This window comes from Pseudochaenichthys georgianus, chromosome 18, assembly GCF_902827115.2.
Source record: "Pseudochaenichthys georgianus chromosome 18, fPseGeo1.2, whole genome shotgun sequence".
Classification (NCBI taxonomy): domain Eukaryota; kingdom Metazoa; phylum Chordata; class Actinopteri; order Perciformes; family Channichthyidae; genus Pseudochaenichthys; species Pseudochaenichthys georgianus.
This window is the reverse complement of record NC_047520.1, coordinates 12,752,522-12,770,663: the sequence shown is the minus strand read 5'-3', so window position 1 is coordinate 12,770,663 and position 18,142 is coordinate 12,752,522. Positions and strand designations below refer to the sequence as shown.

Below are 18,142 nucleotides of genomic sequence, written 5' to 3'. Positions count from 1 at the left end.
CCACCATGCGAGATAGAACTGTATGAATTCACACTGTTACAGGAAGTGAGAAAACAGAAGGTAAGACGGCTAAACATTATAGTAGAGAAAGAGCAGGTACAGTTCTACATTCTGAACTGATCTTGCTACATTTAAAGTGTTCAGAGTAAACATTCACTGGCTTGAGTCCAAACAAATCTCAAAGTATACAGGCTTCATCATTTTTAGATCAGCTTACTACAATGAGTCATGGGTTCATAGTTAACGGACTTGTTTTTTACTATTTTGCCAGACTACTCAATAAGACCACACACACACACACACACACACACACACACACACACACACACACACACACACACACACACACACACACACACACACACACACACACACACACACACACACACACACACACACACACACACACACACACACACACACACACACACACACACACACACACACACACACACACACACACACACACACACACACACACACAATTTTATTTTCAACTAATATCCACACGACCACTTGTTCTCTTTTGTTTCCACCTATAATGGCTTATATGCTGTTGCACTACACAAATCATCTGAACTTCCGGAAGAAACATTGCAACCTTTAAGATCTCAGTGTTTGATCCAACAATAACGTGAGTTTAGAAAAACAACATGGGAATTTACACCAATTAAAACAGCTGATGGAAGGACCACTGAAACGATAAGCACCTTTAAGCTCACAATCAGTTCAGAAGAACTACAAATAGCTCCTTGTTTACCTCTCATGGTATCTAGCAAATACATGTTTTTGTCTCAGATATTCAAATATTCTCTAATATATCTGCCTCTGCCCCTAAACAATAATGGAGTGGGACTACTTTATACTGAAGAAATAGTCCCTCTGAAAACTGCCGTCACTGTTTCTTCAAAGAGCCCACGCTATTCATTGTTTTTTTTAAACGTTCTACTTTGCCAGTTGGCTTACCTCATTCAGGTCAGTGTAACCAAGTGCTATGGTACAGCTGCAGTTATGTTGAATTATTTATTATATACATACATACATTATAAAATCTTTTTGCATGTCGACACACTTTCAGTTTGAGAACTCATGACATCTTTGCAAAAGTCTTAATAAGTCTACAAAATGTGTGTGGCCCATTGTTCTGGAAAGTTTGCATATATACTGAAGTTTCCATTTTGCCAACCTCATTGTGGTTTACCTGTGAGTTTCCATTTATTATCATTTACAGTATGTCTTGACTCATTGGCTCTTTACAAAGTAAACACATTTTCAAAACCATTTGTTGCTGACACTTAGTTGAAAAACAGGCCATGGGGAAGGTTTGTCTTGCTTCAATGTGAAACATCCAATCATGTTTAACAAGGTAAATATGGTGAACCAATCAGACCTGACGGATGTGCCCCAAATGTAGGACAAGTTGTAAATGAGTTAAGTCAGAACTGCTGCTGAGAAGAACGCAGTGAACGCAGATAAAGAAGACAAGATGATCCTGAACTTTGTGAATTTCTTCCTGCTCTGGCCTTTGTGTAAGTAACAACGATCCACTTGTGGAATCTTTTCATCATCAAAGTAAAAGCTAATCTCTGTCTTTATGTTTCAGGTGTGGCACAGACAGATGACATTTCTCAGCCGGTTCCTTTCCAAATGGTGAAGATTGGAGACTCGGCTACTATTGAATGTCACATAAAAAGTATCATACAAAAGAGAGTCTGGTACAAATACACGTTGGGGAAGAGACTACAGCTTGTGGTAGCATTTCATTATAAATATAATTGGAGTGAACTTTCAGAGGAATTTCCTAACCGTTATTCAGCCAAATTTAACGGAACCAAAATCCACCTGAGCATATCTGCGACAACATGGGAAGACGTTGGAACATACTTCTGTGGAGTCGTGCAATTAAAAGACATCCAATTTGGATCGGGAACCTTTTTGATGCTGAAAGGTATTTTGTAGGTTGTTATCAAAGCACCAAAGGTCATTTTAACGTAATGCTAATGATGTAATTCTTTGATTTGCATCCCAAGGGGCAAACATGATCAGTGAGTCTGTCATCCAGCAGCCAGAGTCAAAATCAGTCCAGCCAGGAGACTCTGTGACCGTCAGCTGCTCACACACAGGCCACTGTGAAGCAGAACACACTATTGTCACGTGGCTGAAGAGCTCTCAGCATTCTGCTCCACAAATGATTTACTTCTCTGGAAATGGGACCTGCCAGAGGAAAGAGAGTGGAAAAACAACCTGCGTTTACAGCCTTCTCCTGAGGGACATCAGCTCTGAAGATGCTGCAACCTACTACTGTGTCGTGACTTCCTGTGGACAGACACTGGTTGGAAATGGGACCAGAATTTATATTCACAGTAAGATAGAAACTATATTTATAAAAGTGTTCACAGTTCTTCTTATACGTAGCCAATTTTGAAAATAATAAACTCGGATATCGTGTATTTATGTACCCAACCGTTCTAAAAAGCCCAGAGTAAGTCCAAGCTTAATCAAGCTGATTAATCAAGAACATAATCAGCAGATTGGTCAACTATAACAAATAATTGTTATTTGGAACTTTTAGGTGAGGATACTTTGGTTAAGATAGTTATGGTTAATGTTTTATAAGGGTTTTGTAGCAGGTCTAGGATTAATGGTAATTTTATGTTTTTATTTTAGAATTTCTAGAAAACTAGTCTGTTGTATTGGATTGTGATAGAGTTACTATGGAAACTAAAACCATTTGCATGGATATATTATATTGCATATAAATACGATATGTACGAGGGTCTGGGTTTGAGTGTGGTATTCTGTGTGATCTGACCCTTTAATATGTATTACTGCCTTAAACTGTCAACAGTAAGTGGCGGAAATGTGAGCGTATTTAGTCCAGAGAATACATTAACGTTTTTGAAATGAATGACATTACACTGCTAGGTATTTGTATCAAAGATCGAGACGTATTAAGCACCGTTTGTTTATTTTCTTCTGCAGACAATGCTTTCGAATCACAACTAAATCCAACCATTATTGCTCTGATGCTGTCCAACGTCGCTCTTGGGATTATGACAGTCATCCTCATATCCACTCTTTGCAAGAGCCGGAGGAGAGACTCCACAGGTATTACACCATGTGTTGTAACGGTCATCTTTAGATCTGCAGCAGAATCAGAACTGGAATTGAGTTATATTTGTTGTTTCTTCAGCGTCAACTGATGGATCTTCAGAAGATCATCAAGTATGAGTTTGTCTCAGCACCAACAATTTCCTTTGTATGCCGCATACCGTTTGATTTGTAATCTGCCCTTTGATTTCCTGCTTCTGAATTATTTGAATTTCCATTCCTCACAGACTAGTGATGCAGTTACCTATACAGACCCCAGAAGCCTGCCCCGCAGACAAGCTGCAGTGAGGTACTGTGAATGTCAAGGTTCTGTCCTATATTCAGACGTCAGACACTGTCAACCGAACCGAGAAGATTCATTTTAAGAAGGCGGACAAGAAGGAAGAATTAAAACTATGGAGCATGAATGGATTATTGTATATGTCCTATCAGAGTCGGCAGTAGACCTAAATATATGGGTGGGCATTTGATTTATAGGGTCTGGCCCAAGGTAAAAAAAATCTGTTTATTGATCGTGCTGATTCATTACCAGCATATCTCCCTATCTATACGTAACATTATGTGCATCTTGAAGTTCACTGACCTGAAAACAACATGGTTAAAGTATATTCCTATTTAAGTATTGAAAACACAAATTAACCGGGGCATTGGCGACATCGGTCCAGCAGAATGATAAAGTAGTAACAACCGAAATATTGAAGCTACCTGGAACCTCTGTAGGTTCAACATTTTGATTAAAAAAAAGCAATTTTTCTATGTGTTCCGTCTACTCATTTACATGCAAAGATCACGTCTGGATAATTGAAAAGGGTATATTTGTAAAGTGACTGCTAACACGCTTGTATATTTTGAACATTAAATATGAATGTGATATGAAAATATTCAAGCTTTGCCATGTCTGCCTGTGGCACTCAGGGCTGACTATTCTGTGGATTGATGCAACATGTAATATAATAATAATAATAAATTAGATTTCTATAGCGCTTTTCTTGAACCCAAAGACGCTTGAACACATACTAATGTAACATGGAAATAATAAACTTATATATCAAAGAACAGTGGTGCTTTATTGAAGGAAATAAACATATTCGGACAAATGTTATTGTTTAAGTGAATAAGAGAGGACATAATTCAGTAAGACCAACCAGTACAGTACATTTAAAGGAAGTTAGGTTGATTTAGTGTCTGCAGTCTAAGTCAACAGAGTACAATGTTCTGAAAGATCAAATATATACAACATTGACTACCATGGTAAAAAAAAATCACCTCTGGTCTATTTATATCATCTTCTATCTAAAAGCGTAAGCATACGGTGCAACATCTCTGCTTTTCGCTCTTGTTTTGACTCCTGTGGTGAATATGGTCTGAGCTACCGTGAGCAGGTTTCCGCTGGTGGAAACTAAAGGCCTTGTATAAAGACAGGAAGACTGGCCTGGGGTCTATAGGCAAAAACGTTCAGCAACTCAGACAAAATCAAGAGCAAACAAGAATGTTAAAAAGGGGCTGCAGGCTCATGTCTTAATGGTCCCATGTCATGCTTTTCCGGTTATTACCCGTTATTATTGTGTCATGAAGGTTTTTCTGCATGTAAACGGTCTGCAAAGTGAAAAACCCTCAAAGTACACCCTGGAGCGAGTAAAACTCTAACACAGAAAAGACCTGTCTATGCTGCCCCAGAACGCCTTGTTGGAGATTTCTCTTTTTCTTCCTGGGTATGATGACGTGACCATACCCAGATGGACCCATTGGCCCAAATGGACCAATCCGTGGAGCTCCTCACACACACACACACACTCTCTCTCTCTCAGCGGCGAAACTGTGACGCGCTGGGAGGGGTGCTAGTGGAGCCTCGCAGCGGCAAAACTGTGGCGCGCTTACACTGTAGGTGCGTTGCGTTTGGGGGTGCGGGGGGGTGCGGGTGCTAGTGGAGCCTCGCAGATAGGGGTGCTGGAGCCCCCTCAGCACCCCCCCCTTCCCACGTCCTTTCGTGATGTCTCGCTGTCTCGCAGACCCCACGCAGCAACCAGGTAATTAACCCAGCTCACACTGTCCGCTCCTCACAGCAGCGAGCTCCACAACGTCCCGCCAACACGGCACCCAGACCCCACGCAGTATTCTCATCCGTTTGTCCTTACTGGTGTCATTTTCTGGTTGCAAACGCCATTGTAACACATAATCACTGATGTTCCGCTGTAACGGTGGTGGACTCATCAGAACAGTGGCCGAGCTGACCAATCAGAGCACAGTGGGCTCACAGGTAGGGGGGGGCAGGAGCTCCAACACGCTGTGTAGGACAGAGAGTGAATACACATGCTATACAGAGATGCTGTGAGAAACCAATGTGAGTTTGGAAAATTGCACAATATAAATCTATTCTAGTAGACCTCAACAATGGATTTATGATCAGTAGAAATGGCCATGGGACCTTTAAATGCAGACAATATGCTGTGGACACAAAGTGAAAATGAAATCTCACCAGCAAAAGACGGAATGACTACTGCTGAAATAATGCAGTAGGAGGTGTATTAACCTACTTTTTTAAAAGAGTGCCTGGTATGTGTTAACTAAATAATAGCTTCCAGGCTCGGAATGACTGATTTCTGTGACATATAAACACGTTTGATTTATTTATTTTATGTGTATTACCAAGGAACCTTTGCAAACAACTTTGGGTGAACATGATGCACCTCCAAGAAGATTTTTGAGTTTACACTTGATCCTAAATTTGGCAAATCTTTTGAATTAATAGGACGAATGAAAGCAAGAAAGTGAACTGAAGAATGGGAAAGAGACAAAGGTGAATATATTGCAACAAAAGTTTCACGAGGCTAAAATCTAACACAACACATTGTGGTTATATAGCAATGTTGTTAGTATGTAGACCAAGGTGCACCATGTTCTTCTGAATGTATAAGCCACGAAGCAATGAAAGGGTCACGTTTAAAAGAAAAATAAATACAAGGTTTTCATCTAGGTCAATGTCCTTCTGGGTCAGTTAAGCAAACAGGAAACAACCACAACAATGTAGTACAAATAGCCATTGGAAAGGTTAATTTGATATCAGTTGAGATTGGCCTAGAAATAAGACATGTGACAAATTAGGGTTAGGGTTTCCAATGGGGATAATGCGTGGCAGCTCCGGAGATCGACATGTGGTTAGAGTTTGTAGGGACTCAAACGGCAGCAAAAATAACTTTCCTGATCCTGGAAGGGGGGGGGGGGGCTGTGTTGGTCCGGTATCAATTCTTCCTGACAAAGCACTTGCATTTGTGGCCAATACAAATAGGAAAGTAAAAAAAGTTCAGCACCACACTTAAAATGGGGGTATATGTTTTTTAATAAGTTATCTGGAAAAGCATTCCTTCCACCGATGTATGCCAACAATTATATGGAAAACTGTTACAAAATAAACAATGTTGAGCAGTTTCAACTATGTAGTATTTATGATGAGACCAAAAATGTCAAGTAGGGCTGTGTTCACCATTTCTAAAATAGGACGTCTAATCTGATTGGCCGATGAAACCCAGTGTGCTCTGTGAAGGGTGGAGAACCAACAGAGATGCAATTCATTCAACATAGCGTCTGCAGCACGATGACACCTCCAAACGTTGCTTTGCATATCCTATGTCTGCTCTTGGCAAATGTTGGTAAGTTGTGTTTGGTCTTTTTTTAACTCTATACTTTGACTATGCTTGTAACTTGTTTCCATGCATTTTGACATACCAGCATTACATTCATTATCTGTTTTCTTTGTCTCTTTATTTTCTCCTCAGCTTATACGACAACTTGGAAATCATCATTACATTATCATTCACATGTTGGGGAAAGTGTGACTTTGCCTTGTGCCTTCGATGATTTTAATGCTAATACAGTGATGTTTTACTGGTATAGGCAAACTCTTGGACAGAAACCAGAGCTGGTGTCTACATTCTATCGGCATAATGATAAAAAAGGCAGCTCTAATGATGGATTAAACAAACCTTCACGTTTCTCACTGGATACAAAAGAAGATACAAACAACTTGAAGATAACACATCTGCAAATATCAGACTCGGCTACATACTTCTGTGTGGGGAGCGATTTATATAGCTTTAAATTCGGTGATGGAATTACTGTCAATGTAAAAGGTTCTGGTTTGAACATCCCATCGGTCCATCAGTCAGCATCTGAGATCATCCAGCCAGGAGACTCTGTGACTCTGAACTGTACAGTACACACTGGCAGCTGTGATGGAGAACACAGGGTTTACTGGTTCAAACACTCTGAGCACTCTCCAGGACTCCTTTACACCCGAGGAGGCAGGAATGATCAGTGTGAGAGGAAACCCAACACACAACCACACACCTGTGAATACAACCTTCCAATGGAGAGCCTGAATCCTTCTCATGCTGGGACCTACTACTGTGCTGTCGCCTCATGTGGACACATACTGTTTGGAGACGGGACCAAGCTGGACTTTGAGGGTAAGTAACTTTAAGGAAGAGGTGGTTTCATTTAGTGATGTTATCAAACTTGAACGATGGATTTGAATTTTCTAAGTCTTTATTTATACTGGCCATGACTGCACGGCATTTTTTTTATTTGTCCCACACATTTAGCCGATGTCCCGCATTTGATTGACCGTCACCCGTCTAAAATGTGCCTTTTATCCAGAAGGTGTTTGGAAACCAAGAAAGGGCTATCACCATTAGCTGTATCAGATGTCAATCAGCAGAGACATTTTTATTTACCTATGAGTGTAGCCGATGGAGGTCGATTACCAGGGAGTTTTTGTGAGATTTTTTTCAATTGCGCATGGAGGTGAATACGTTTTGTAGCGCCGCTTCCCCGAAACTCACCAGAAACGCCTGACCCATAAAGAAAATATTGATCTATGGATATATTCCTCCTGAAACCAAAAGAGGATTACCAAACAGATGAGGTACCAGCAGCTGATTTAATAAAAGTTGACCACACTGTGCGGCTCTCCCACAGGTCAGCAGACTGTTAGCTAGCTCTGGTCATTTTTCCAGACTCGGAGATCACAAAATAATTAAATAATATTTTTGTGGTTTGTTGGCACCTGGTCACCCTAACTGGCCATAATTCTTTCCTAGCGCAACTCCTCCACATAATTACAAAGTTTAGCCAAATCTAATAAAAGGATATTGTTGTTTAGGCAGTTTTGTGTTGCAATTTTGCTGGTGTTAAACCCTGGAAACATACATTACTTTCCTCTATGAAGTATTTCTTTGCTGCAGCTCAGACACTAAACAATGTATATAGAAACACAAGAGATCTTTGTACTAAAAAGACTGATATTGTTACGAATGGGTGAAGCAGGTAGGACTCAAAAGCAGAATAACGAAAAGCGAGCTTTATTAAATAATAAAGCTGTGGCAAAAACAAGGCAGAATCCAAAATATCCAAAGCAGCACAAGGAACACAGACCGTGGAAGAACATGGAGGGGAAACAATGAACCGACATGGAACACAGGGGAAGACTAGACTAAATACACAGAAGGGTAATCACAGAACAAGACACAGCTGGGAAGGGGAGGAGAAACACAAGGACAACAGGTGAACACAATCGGGTAATCAGGGAGGGAAACAGACATAAAGCAGACAGGCAGGAAACGGGGGTGAACACTTTACACAATAAAACTCAAGGACAAGAAAAACACCAACACAGACAAAACTACAAACGTGACAAAACATGAGAATCGTGACAGATATTGGAAGATAAAAAGGGGATTTTGTCTCATATGTTTTAGAGTAGTTGTGCGCTAACACTAACCCCATAAACCTATGAACAATTTATTTTGTTTACACTTCTTAGTATTTGAAAGATACATTTTGTTTAACTAAGACTGCTAAAGCCTCAAATAAGCTTAACCTAACATTTGATCACATAGAACTTACAATAAACTCTCTTGGGAAAATATCTTGTTGTGGCTTGTAGGATTTAAAATTACCAATAACCTTTAAAGGTGGGGTAGGTAATTCGAGTGCGCTAGAATTTGAAAATACACAGCTGAAAAAAATCTGTCACTTCCTTACAGAGCCCCTCCTCCAACACACACGAATGTGCACATGACCAATGAGGGCACGAGATCAGTTTGTGCACAGATGGAAGGCTGACAGGCAGGTAGGCCATCCAGTTATTTTAGCCGGGCCGGCTCAGATGATTGGTCGTCCTTTTTACAGCGCCACGGCTTCCACAGATGACATTTTTTAATGTATTTGTTGTCAAAGCACTTCAGATATTCATTGCTATCGGGATGTTAAGAGCATTCCATGGAATATAACAAAAAGTGTATCTCGAGCCGGTTTCTCAAACTTACCTACCCCACCTTTAAATGTACAACTAGGCCTGTAAGTATTGAAAAAAAAATCCAATGCTATCATTTAACCAATATTGAAGAAAACCTCTCAAAGCTCTGTAATTTCTCCTGGGGTTCGCCTCTTTACAGATGATGTTCTCTCTCTTGCCTTGGTGTATTTCTTGAGTGGAGCTTTGGCTGGCACCATCATCCTGATAGTTTTACTGGCTATCTCAGTGTACAAGATGAACCAAAGAAACTGCCAACATTCAGGTAACAATATTTATTTGAAGCTGGAAACAAGTATTGAGTGCATATTGCATTAAAGTAACATTACTTAATTTGGTCTCAAACAGAGTACAATGCCACATTTTCAACATCTTCTACTCTGCATACAGAAGTGAGTATCATCTTTCCATTGAAAGACAAACTATGTTTGCTGTTTTAGAACTCATGTGCGCTATACAATCGTCAAGGTAACAATATAAGTTATATTTGAAAAAAGGGGTGTTGACGATATACAGCAATACTTAAAATAAAAAATATGTATTTCATTTTTTAAATACACATATGACAATAAAGTAAAAAATGCAATGCCTTTCAATCATTTCGGTGTTTTTCTGTTTCTCACTTAGCTTTCTATTTGTCAAATAAATTGATAAAACACCTATTTAATCCAAAAATGAATTTGACTGAAAGCATAACCTTTTTTTTCTACAATTGTTCTATAAATATCGCCATCATTAATAATTTTGTCCTTGATAATCTTATAGTGAAAATCTCAGGACAAAAGTCAGGACAACCCTTTTCGACAAATGAGCCTGAATATATATATTTTTTTCTCAGTACATGCCTGTGTTTTTCTTTGTCTACCACAATATCAATACATTTTATGTTTCGTTAGCAGTTCGGTCAAGACGCAGAGAACCTTCATTATGCTGCTTTAAGGCAACACAACGGCAACAGATCAAGAAGAGAGGGGGAAACCACCCAGTCCGAATGTGTGTACTCCAGTGTAAGGCAGTAATGCTGCAATTGTTTCTGTGCTATGTTTCTGTATACAAATATATTTGTTAAAAGAATCATTTAAATGTCACCAAATTCAATAAATATAAAAGCTTGCCTTGCAATAAAACGTTCTCACATTAAAAAAATATTAATAATAATAATTTCAACAATATATTATAGGTCTCAGATACAAAGAAAATTAGAATTTTCGCAGCCTGAAACAGCACATCGTCTCGTCTTCTTAGAAATCCTGTTGAAACCGGTGGCCAGAAATACACAGACACACAGAAGTGCTGTGGCAGGGGATTCAGGTAAGAGGGTGGGCGGGGGGCTACTGTGGTCGGTTTGTTGCTAATGCCATACAAGCCACAAAATACAAGATGACATCAACACATAGATACATTTTTGGATCTCATCTGTAGATCCTATGCAAATATTTACTGATGGTTCAAAGGGTTATGGACAGGAAATAAGACTTACCTTGACTTGACCAGGTCCAACACAGGGAACCGTTAAATACATCACTGTTTTTTGTTGTTATTTTTTAGGAAAGATGTCCAAATTCTGTAAGTGATCTCCGCCTTTAGTCACTCTTAATCCTACTTCTGCTAGTTCATGCTCTTTTGTTTGTTTTCCCCCTTCAATCAGCTCCCAGGTGTGTCCCATTTATCCCCTTCCCCAACTCCTTTTCCTGTTTGGGTTGAAAATGGCTATTTCCTGATTTGTTTCTTACACACATCTACACAGGCCGCATGAAGGATGACATTGTACTTGTGCATTACACAAACAATTCCAAAGAAAATAGATTTCTTTAATTTTGGATTTTTTACTTGTGTGTGTTTTGGGGTTCTTGGATGTATTGTGCTGTCAACCTAGTTATCTTAAATGTTGAAGCAATCGTATTGACTGTTGTTTTTTCTCTTTCCTTTCTTAATTTATTTATTTTTGGCAAATGAGTGTAATTACTGTACCGTTATTTTATTTTAGTATTGTTTTATTGTACTTTACTTTTTTGTGAGATGGGAATGTCATCTCCCCTCCATTGTAGTTGTATCATGGTTTGTGTCTCCTGCCTGTACTAAATAAATAAATGTAAAATAATAATTGAATTAAAAAGTGCCTATAAATGCCAATAATTAAAATGTGTTGTGCGTTATTATGTATATTACCGGAAAAATAAATATAATTAATCATGTTTTTGTGAATATAATTTGTGTTGTGTTCCATCTTTGATTCATCACAGAAAACAGGCCACACTTGTTGTCCCTTTCTATAATAGATCTTGTGGTTGTCAGTACCTTCCTATACATGTATATTCTATTCTGTTTTGCGCATTGTGGTGCCTATTTACGATCATGTGCTCACTCTGTGTGGGGGGCCTTAAGCAGGATGTCCTCATTTTGTTTCAAGGAACTTACCAAGACTTACACTCTGTGGATGACAGGAAACTATTTCTCTGATCACACTATGTGTTCAGAAGCAGAAGTTCATTGCGTATTGTATGTGTGTATTTATTTTTAACCGCACACACAAATCAGAGCTTAGGTAATGATGTGGTTAGGAAAACCTGAACAAAGTTTATTGGTCAATAAGAAAATAGAGTCACACTTTTCTCACACTCCTTTGATAGTTTCATTTTGTATTGATGTTAAAAAAGTTGCTTTTCTTAATAAAAGAATAATATAACCAACATAAAATACACATTTTTTGGAACGATTTCTTAACTGTTACAGAGATTCGGAGCAAAGTCAACTCCGCATTAAAGTCGAATCTGCATTAAAGACTTCACCCAAGCTTACTGATGTAAACTAAGAAACAAATAGTTACAAAAAAGAAGATTAAACCAATTCTGATGATGGAAAGCCAGACTAAGATTCTCATCAGTTCCATATGGTCTTGGACATCAGCTTGGACGAGAACTTTGCTTCCTTTTCCGAACAGCACCTCCCCACAGGAGGCCACAGCACAGTAGTAGGTTCCAGCATCACTGGAGCTCAGGTTGGTCTTCTGCAAATGGTACACGCAGCCCTGTGAAGAGTTCCCCGCTGTGGGGGCGTGGTTACTCTTGTTCTCATGCACGTAAAGAATACCTTGGCCAGTTTCTTGTCTGAACCAGTTAACACTGTGTTGTTCTTCACACGACCCAGTGTGTACGGTACAGTTGAGAGTCACAGAGCCTCCTGGCTTGATGGTCTCAGATACTGGCCCCTGGACTACTTTCTTGTGGTTGGTTCCTACAATCAGCAGACAAGTATTTAATTTTTGGAATGTATAACATGTACGTAAGACCTTTGTACCAGCAAAACCTTATTTTTATAAATACATTTATTTGTCTGTGATAATATATGAAAACTGATAAGCCGTTTGTCAAATTGACAGGTGTTGAATGACTACAAATATTTGTTTCCATTGAAACGCATTGTCAATTATGCTTCGAGGGCAAATCATCTCCTACATTTGTTTTGTTGACATATGGCATACGTTTCCTCTGAGAAATTGTACTTTATTTCTAAATGACATCTGAACATCAATAATGAAAAAAACATTCTTAACTAAACTAAACCTAACCAAGCACCTTTGCTTTGTGTTGTTTCCATTTACAACGTTAACATTAACCATGTGTTTAAAACCACAACCGTATTCAGGGAGAAGATATGTTTCCCCTGAAAATGTAATTTAGTTGTACTTTTTTTCAGGTAATTTGTACAAAAAGTGCACATATCCAGCTAATTCTGCTTTCATGTAAGGTAAAAGCTAATACAACAAAAGGCACAATACCTTTAACACTTAGAAAGACCCCCACTCCAAATTCCACTATGTTGGAGTGCGAGCTTCCGCAGAAGTATGTAGCTGAATCTGAGAATTGGGCGTCAGCGATGTCTAAATTATTCATCCCTTCCTCCTTTTTCACAGAGAAACGAAGGTTCTTCTCCATCCAGGTGAAGACTTTGGATTGTTTTTCATGCTTGTAAACACTAGACAGGAGCTCAGGTCTTCCTCCTAAGGTTTGTCTGTACCAGGAGAAGTGCATGGCCACTTGGCTGTTGTAGAAGCAATGTAAAGTCACACTGTCCCCAACATTGACGGAGATAACCCCAATGTCCTGTGTGACTGCTGCCGACTGGATCACTGCCGACAGAACTAGGTCAAAAACAGATAATGGTATACAACATAAGCTCATGTTCAATTAAACAATTTAAATTAGAATCACAGATAAAATACATTTTATAAAAAGGGACTTACACACTCCACAGAGGACCATATACAGGTTCATCGTCTCAGAGGTCTCAATAACTGAACGTTTTCGAGCAAAAGAGCAGACACAAGCCAAAAAAGGAGGTTGCATTTGATTGGTTGGGAATAGGGGCAAACTTTGTAACACCTCAAACATCCGTTTTGGCCCGAATAACACAAAAAGGACATTGCATTAACCGTCAAGTTTGGCAATCACAGTATTTGTTATAGAAATGTAGCAGTAAATAATTTATATTTTTTTCTGCAATGTGGAATTGTGGCTTTCTTATGAACGCGGAACATTTAAACCATAAACAATGGACATTACGCGTGCTTGACAGTATAGAATTATTGCTCTGTCACATTTTACATTTTACATTTGGCCTGTAACTACTTTTGAAGACATATTTAATGATATTGAGAGCAATGTAGGTCATTTAAAACACTTTTTGAAATTATTGCTTGAACTTGCTCTGCAGGTTTATTTAAGAATTCACAATTATATTACCCCCGTTTTTTATACATTTCTCAAGAACATTTTTGGAAATATAACATCACTTCACATAGAAATAGCCCTTTTTTAGAAGATGAATTTGAAAACAACTTCTATCGTCAAACTCTGACAAGTCATCTTACTGAGAAAACACATTTTTTAATAGAAGGGGACTTAAAATGACCCCATGACCAGGGTTAATGGAAAAACATTTTTGGTACTTCATGCGAGGTTGATAACACATACTCAATCAGTGGGATAGAAAGTGTTTGAGTGAAGGCAACTCTGTAAGCCAGAGATCTGTAGTGCCTCCTTGAGGAGACAAGATGAATTTAAGTTGTTTGCAGGAGTCAACTTGTTGCTCAATAAGGGAGGGAGAATGGTAGGTCCTCTGGCTTGAAAAAGATAAGCTGTGGGTGCTGTCTGTGGCTGTTTTTTATACGAATGTGGTCAGCATCTCACTCACAAACCAAGTGACAGATACAACACAGAGTTTGGGGCAATACAGTAGCTCCATCGTGCTGACCACTGGTGTCCCCAGGTCTACATGTATATGCTCGGCCCACTGCTATTCACACTTTTAAAGTTTGTTATTGGCACACTTGTGGTACTGACGGGAAAAGATGGGCCATTGACTGCAGGATGGGTCGGATTACTTTGTGTTCTGTGCACCGAAACTGCATAGTTTATTAAGAACACCAAACGTGCATGTGACCTATGCATGTCTGACCGTCTGAGCTGCCATGTGAGATTGTGACAGATAAAGTGAGGATATATTAAAGGCTCTATAAAACGCACATATTTACTTACGCCGTTTGAAATCATTTGAGGGATGCTGTGTCTGAAATTGCATCTGGTAAAGATATCAGAGAGGTGAAAGATTTGAGCTTCCTTGCATGAACCTTTTATTCCCCCACCCCCTTTACAGTACGTAAATATAGAGTGCCCATGCAGTGATACGGTCATACGCACAATGGAAAGCTTCACCTTAATAGCAGCTGTGCTTCTTTGCAGCCTCAGTAAGTATTACAATGTAATTAATGGCTAGTTTTATAATTGTACATCCAACCCATAACGTGTTTCCGTATCAAATACGTAACTTTTATGAAGAGATATTGTAAACCTTCATGTGGTTTTATTTAGTTGTGTCTGCTCTGTGTTTCAGGCTGGATCTCTGCCTCGGTTAGTCAGACTGTGGAGGTCCAGCCCGGTGAAGAAGTCACTCTGCTCTGCCTAAACATATCCATCGGTACAACTAAGTTCGAATGGTTCAGAGTGCTCAACGGAACCAAGCCAAGCTGTGTCTCCTCTATCTACGGGGCTGGTGGCGAAGCTTCATACTGTGATGGATATCAACATGGAACATTTGAAATGAGTTCCAACTTGACCACTGTCTTTCTTAAAATCAAGCAAGTGGATATATCTGACTCTGGACTGTACTTCTGTGGATTTTTCATAGGCGCAAGTACAGTCATTTCCAGTGCAATCCAGCTAAATGTTGAAGGTAAGATTGTAATTGAGTCATACCGCTTTCAGAGATGTATTTTTCTCATTTTAATTATAGTATCATTGAAATATATTATATGAAAATAAAAACCATAAAAGTAAATAACTCAGAAATACAATGTGATTTGGAGACTAAAAAAAGGTTTTATTTTTATGGTCATATAATCTATTGAGTTTTTTGATATAGTATAACTTGAATTGTACGCAGTGGTGTGAAAGAAGCATAACAAACATGGATTCATTTATCCCCATTTTGTATAGATTATTTTTGATTTCTATGATTACAGGATTTTCAGAAAGACTCTTCTAAAAAATGTTAACTGTGCAAGCTTGTTACAATTACAACCCATTTACACTTGTTATATTAACACTGTTAAAAGCACAAGTAAGTCATTTCCAGTGCAATCCAGCTAAACGTTGAAGGTAAGATTGTGATTAACTCCCACCTCCTTAAGAAATAAATTGTTCTTAAAGTATTTACATTATATCTCAAATGTATTGGAAAATAGCACTAAGACAAATAAGTGTACAAAAAGATTAATGCTCATTTTTTCTTAAAAGGTAACGGTGAATCTGATTATAATGAATATGATTTCAAGACCAAGAGTAAGGTTCTCCTCTTTTATTTGCAATTTCCAAACAGCCAGTAATTACAATGTATTGTAACCATATCGTAAGCAACAGGATTAAATTACAGAGTTTAATTATATTCTTTTCTTGTAGAGGAGCCTGATGAAATGACAGACCTGATGAGTTTAATTCTGGGATGCTTGGCTTTTTTGCTCACTATAGTCGTCATTGTTCTGGCTGTTAAAATAAGGAAGCTTCAGAGAGGTACAGTGGATTTAATTTTGTTGCACAGCACATTATGGGAAAAGTATATAATTAGTTTCAATTAACTAAAACACACTGACTTAACACACTTGTTTCTTTTTTTTATTTAGATGCAAATGAAGAATCTCAGCCCAAAAGACCCCAGGTAAACCCAATATTAATTACTTACTGTGTGTTATGGTTTTAAAATGCATTTTAACAACTTTAATAATCTGCTATTTGTTTGGTCATGTTATCCCATGCTGCAGCCTGCATCAAACTTATTCAAGCAGGCATAAAGGCAGTCATAATAGTTTTCTTAAACAGAAAATGTATTCTAGTTCAGGCTCAGTACCTTGAAGGTAACTGCATTTTCTTTAGCAAAATTTGTAATTTTGCCAACAGTGATCTATTTATTTTCCCTGTGAAACATGTAAAACCTTAATAAACTTAACCACAATAATTTTTGTCAAGACAGAGATGTGTATGAAATGTTGTCACTTTGCCATTCCACTGCGTACATTTACAACAGTAACATAATTGTTTTTTTTATTATCAAAAATATATTATCACTGTCATTGTAAGGTCGAACAATGTATGTCCTGTTAATTAATTTGCTTTTTTCCTTCGATGTGGCCTCGATGTACCTCGGCTTCAATATAAAAATTAAGAAATGATTTTATATTAAATTCAGTCAAATTAAACTCAGATTCTTTTAAAAGTCATACTTGGTGTTAAATAAATTATGATTAACACACATTTTTGTTTGGATTATTTCTTTGTGGGACAGCGAGCAAAACAACACGTTTTATGGATTTCTGCAAACAGCAAGTGACTCTGGATACTTTATTTTACAGAATATGTGCTCGGATGAAGTGAACTACGCGGCTCTGAGTTTCCAGGCGAAGCCAAAAAGGAGCCGCAGGCCTGCTTTTGAGCGAGAGCTTGAGCCAAATGTAGTGTATGCTGCCACCAGATAGAAGAAAGAAACGGGTGGAAATGCAGCTCAGAGTGAAAAAAATGCTTTGTCATGAAAAACTTCTCATGTAGCTTCATGTGTGGGAGAATTCACTGGCAAAAAATAAATGTTGAATATATTTTCCCTATTTTCACACTTAGGTTTCTTGTTTTTTTCATGTAAGAGCGTGTTAATGTGTGATGGAGGAAGAGGCGTAGAACTGTCAGACCAACGTAAATGGAAAGTGAAATGTTCTGCGGAGGGAGGAAGAGACAGCACAGTGTGGTCTGACAACAACTGAGTTGAAAATGGTCGGGTCAAAGCAAAAGGAAGTGGTGAAAGCTGCTTACTTGTTTATGGCAAACTTAGCTAGCTGCCGTATTTAGACTTTTTTTTAGGAAATGGAGGAAAAATGCCAGAACAAGACTAATTCTGCCTTAAAACATGTAGATCAATCTCTTCTGACAACCACCATCATTGTTTTGGCCGCAAAGTATTATTATTATTTTTTTTTTATTCGGATATCATATCGCATTAACACCATATCCCAACGTGCATTGCGGCTAAATCATCCAATCAACGAGCTTCAAGCTGAGGATCTTGGGTAATCAGTTCAGTGAGTTTGTGGTGTGTATCGCTCGAAATGTCCCTTATAGGCCTACGTCTGTTTCCGGTGACTTTATTTACGGCTAAAAAGCATGCTAAAAAGCCCAAGAT

The 18,142-nt window shown here is 38.5% G+C and overlaps 4 protein-coding genes across 5 annotated transcripts; 3 read left to right on the top strand and 1 right to left on the bottom strand.

Annotated features, from left to right (window-relative positions):
• Positions 1 to 1,486: 1,486 nt before the first annotated feature.
• Positions 1,487 to 4,044, top strand: LOC117463973 (signal-regulatory protein beta-2-like). The gene is made up of 6 exons (XM_034106505.2): positions 1,487 to 1,529; positions 1,604 to 1,948; positions 2,031 to 2,363; positions 2,983 to 3,108; positions 3,194 to 3,225; positions 3,339 to 4,044. The coding sequence occupies exons 1-6, from the start codon at positions 1,487 to 1,489 to the stop codon at positions 3,474 to 3,476; spliced, it is 1,017 nt and encodes a 338-aa protein (XP_033962396.1). The 3' UTR covers positions 3,477 to 4,044.
• Positions 4,045 to 6,702: 2,658 nt separating this feature from the next.
• Positions 6,703 to 11,586, top strand: LOC139435739 (uncharacterized). Of its 2 annotated transcripts, none has more exons than XM_071206579.1 (5): positions 6,703 to 6,758; positions 6,885 to 7,574; positions 9,564 to 9,686; positions 9,770 to 9,813; positions 10,321 to 11,586. In XM_071206579.1, the coding sequence occupies exons 1-5, from the start codon at positions 6,704 to 6,706 to the stop codon at positions 10,438 to 10,440; spliced, it is 1,032 nt and encodes a 343-aa protein (XP_071062680.1). In that variant the 5' UTR covers position 6,703; the 3' UTR covers positions 10,441 to 11,586. The 2 variants fall into 2 exon arrangements, with proteins under 2 accessions (XP_071062680.1, XP_071062679.1); XM_071206578.1 differs by having other exon boundaries at positions 10,318 to 11,586.
• A 522-nt stretch (positions 11,587 to 12,108) lies between these two features.
• Positions 12,109 to 13,695, bottom strand: LOC117463379 (signal-regulatory protein beta-1-like). The gene is made up of 3 exons (XM_034105601.1): positions 13,665 to 13,695; positions 13,200 to 13,562; positions 12,109 to 12,655 (listed from the first exon to the last, which is right to left on the bottom strand). Exons 1-3 carry the CDS (start codon positions 13,693 to 13,695, stop codon positions 12,207 to 12,209), a joined length of 843 nt encoding a protein of 280 aa, XP_033961492.1. The 3' UTR covers positions 12,109 to 12,206.
• Positions 13,696 to 15,121: 1,426 nt separating this feature from the next.
• LOC117463517 (uncharacterized) lies at positions 15,122 to 17,526 on the top strand. The gene is made up of 6 exons (XM_034105781.2): positions 15,122 to 15,167; positions 15,314 to 15,652; positions 16,216 to 16,260; positions 16,378 to 16,488; positions 16,599 to 16,633; positions 17,325 to 17,526. The coding sequence occupies exons 1-6, from the start codon at positions 15,122 to 15,124 to the stop codon at positions 17,445 to 17,447; spliced, it is 699 nt and encodes a 232-aa protein (XP_033961672.2). The 3' UTR covers positions 17,448 to 17,526.
• Positions 17,527 to 18,142: the final 616 nt, after the last annotated feature.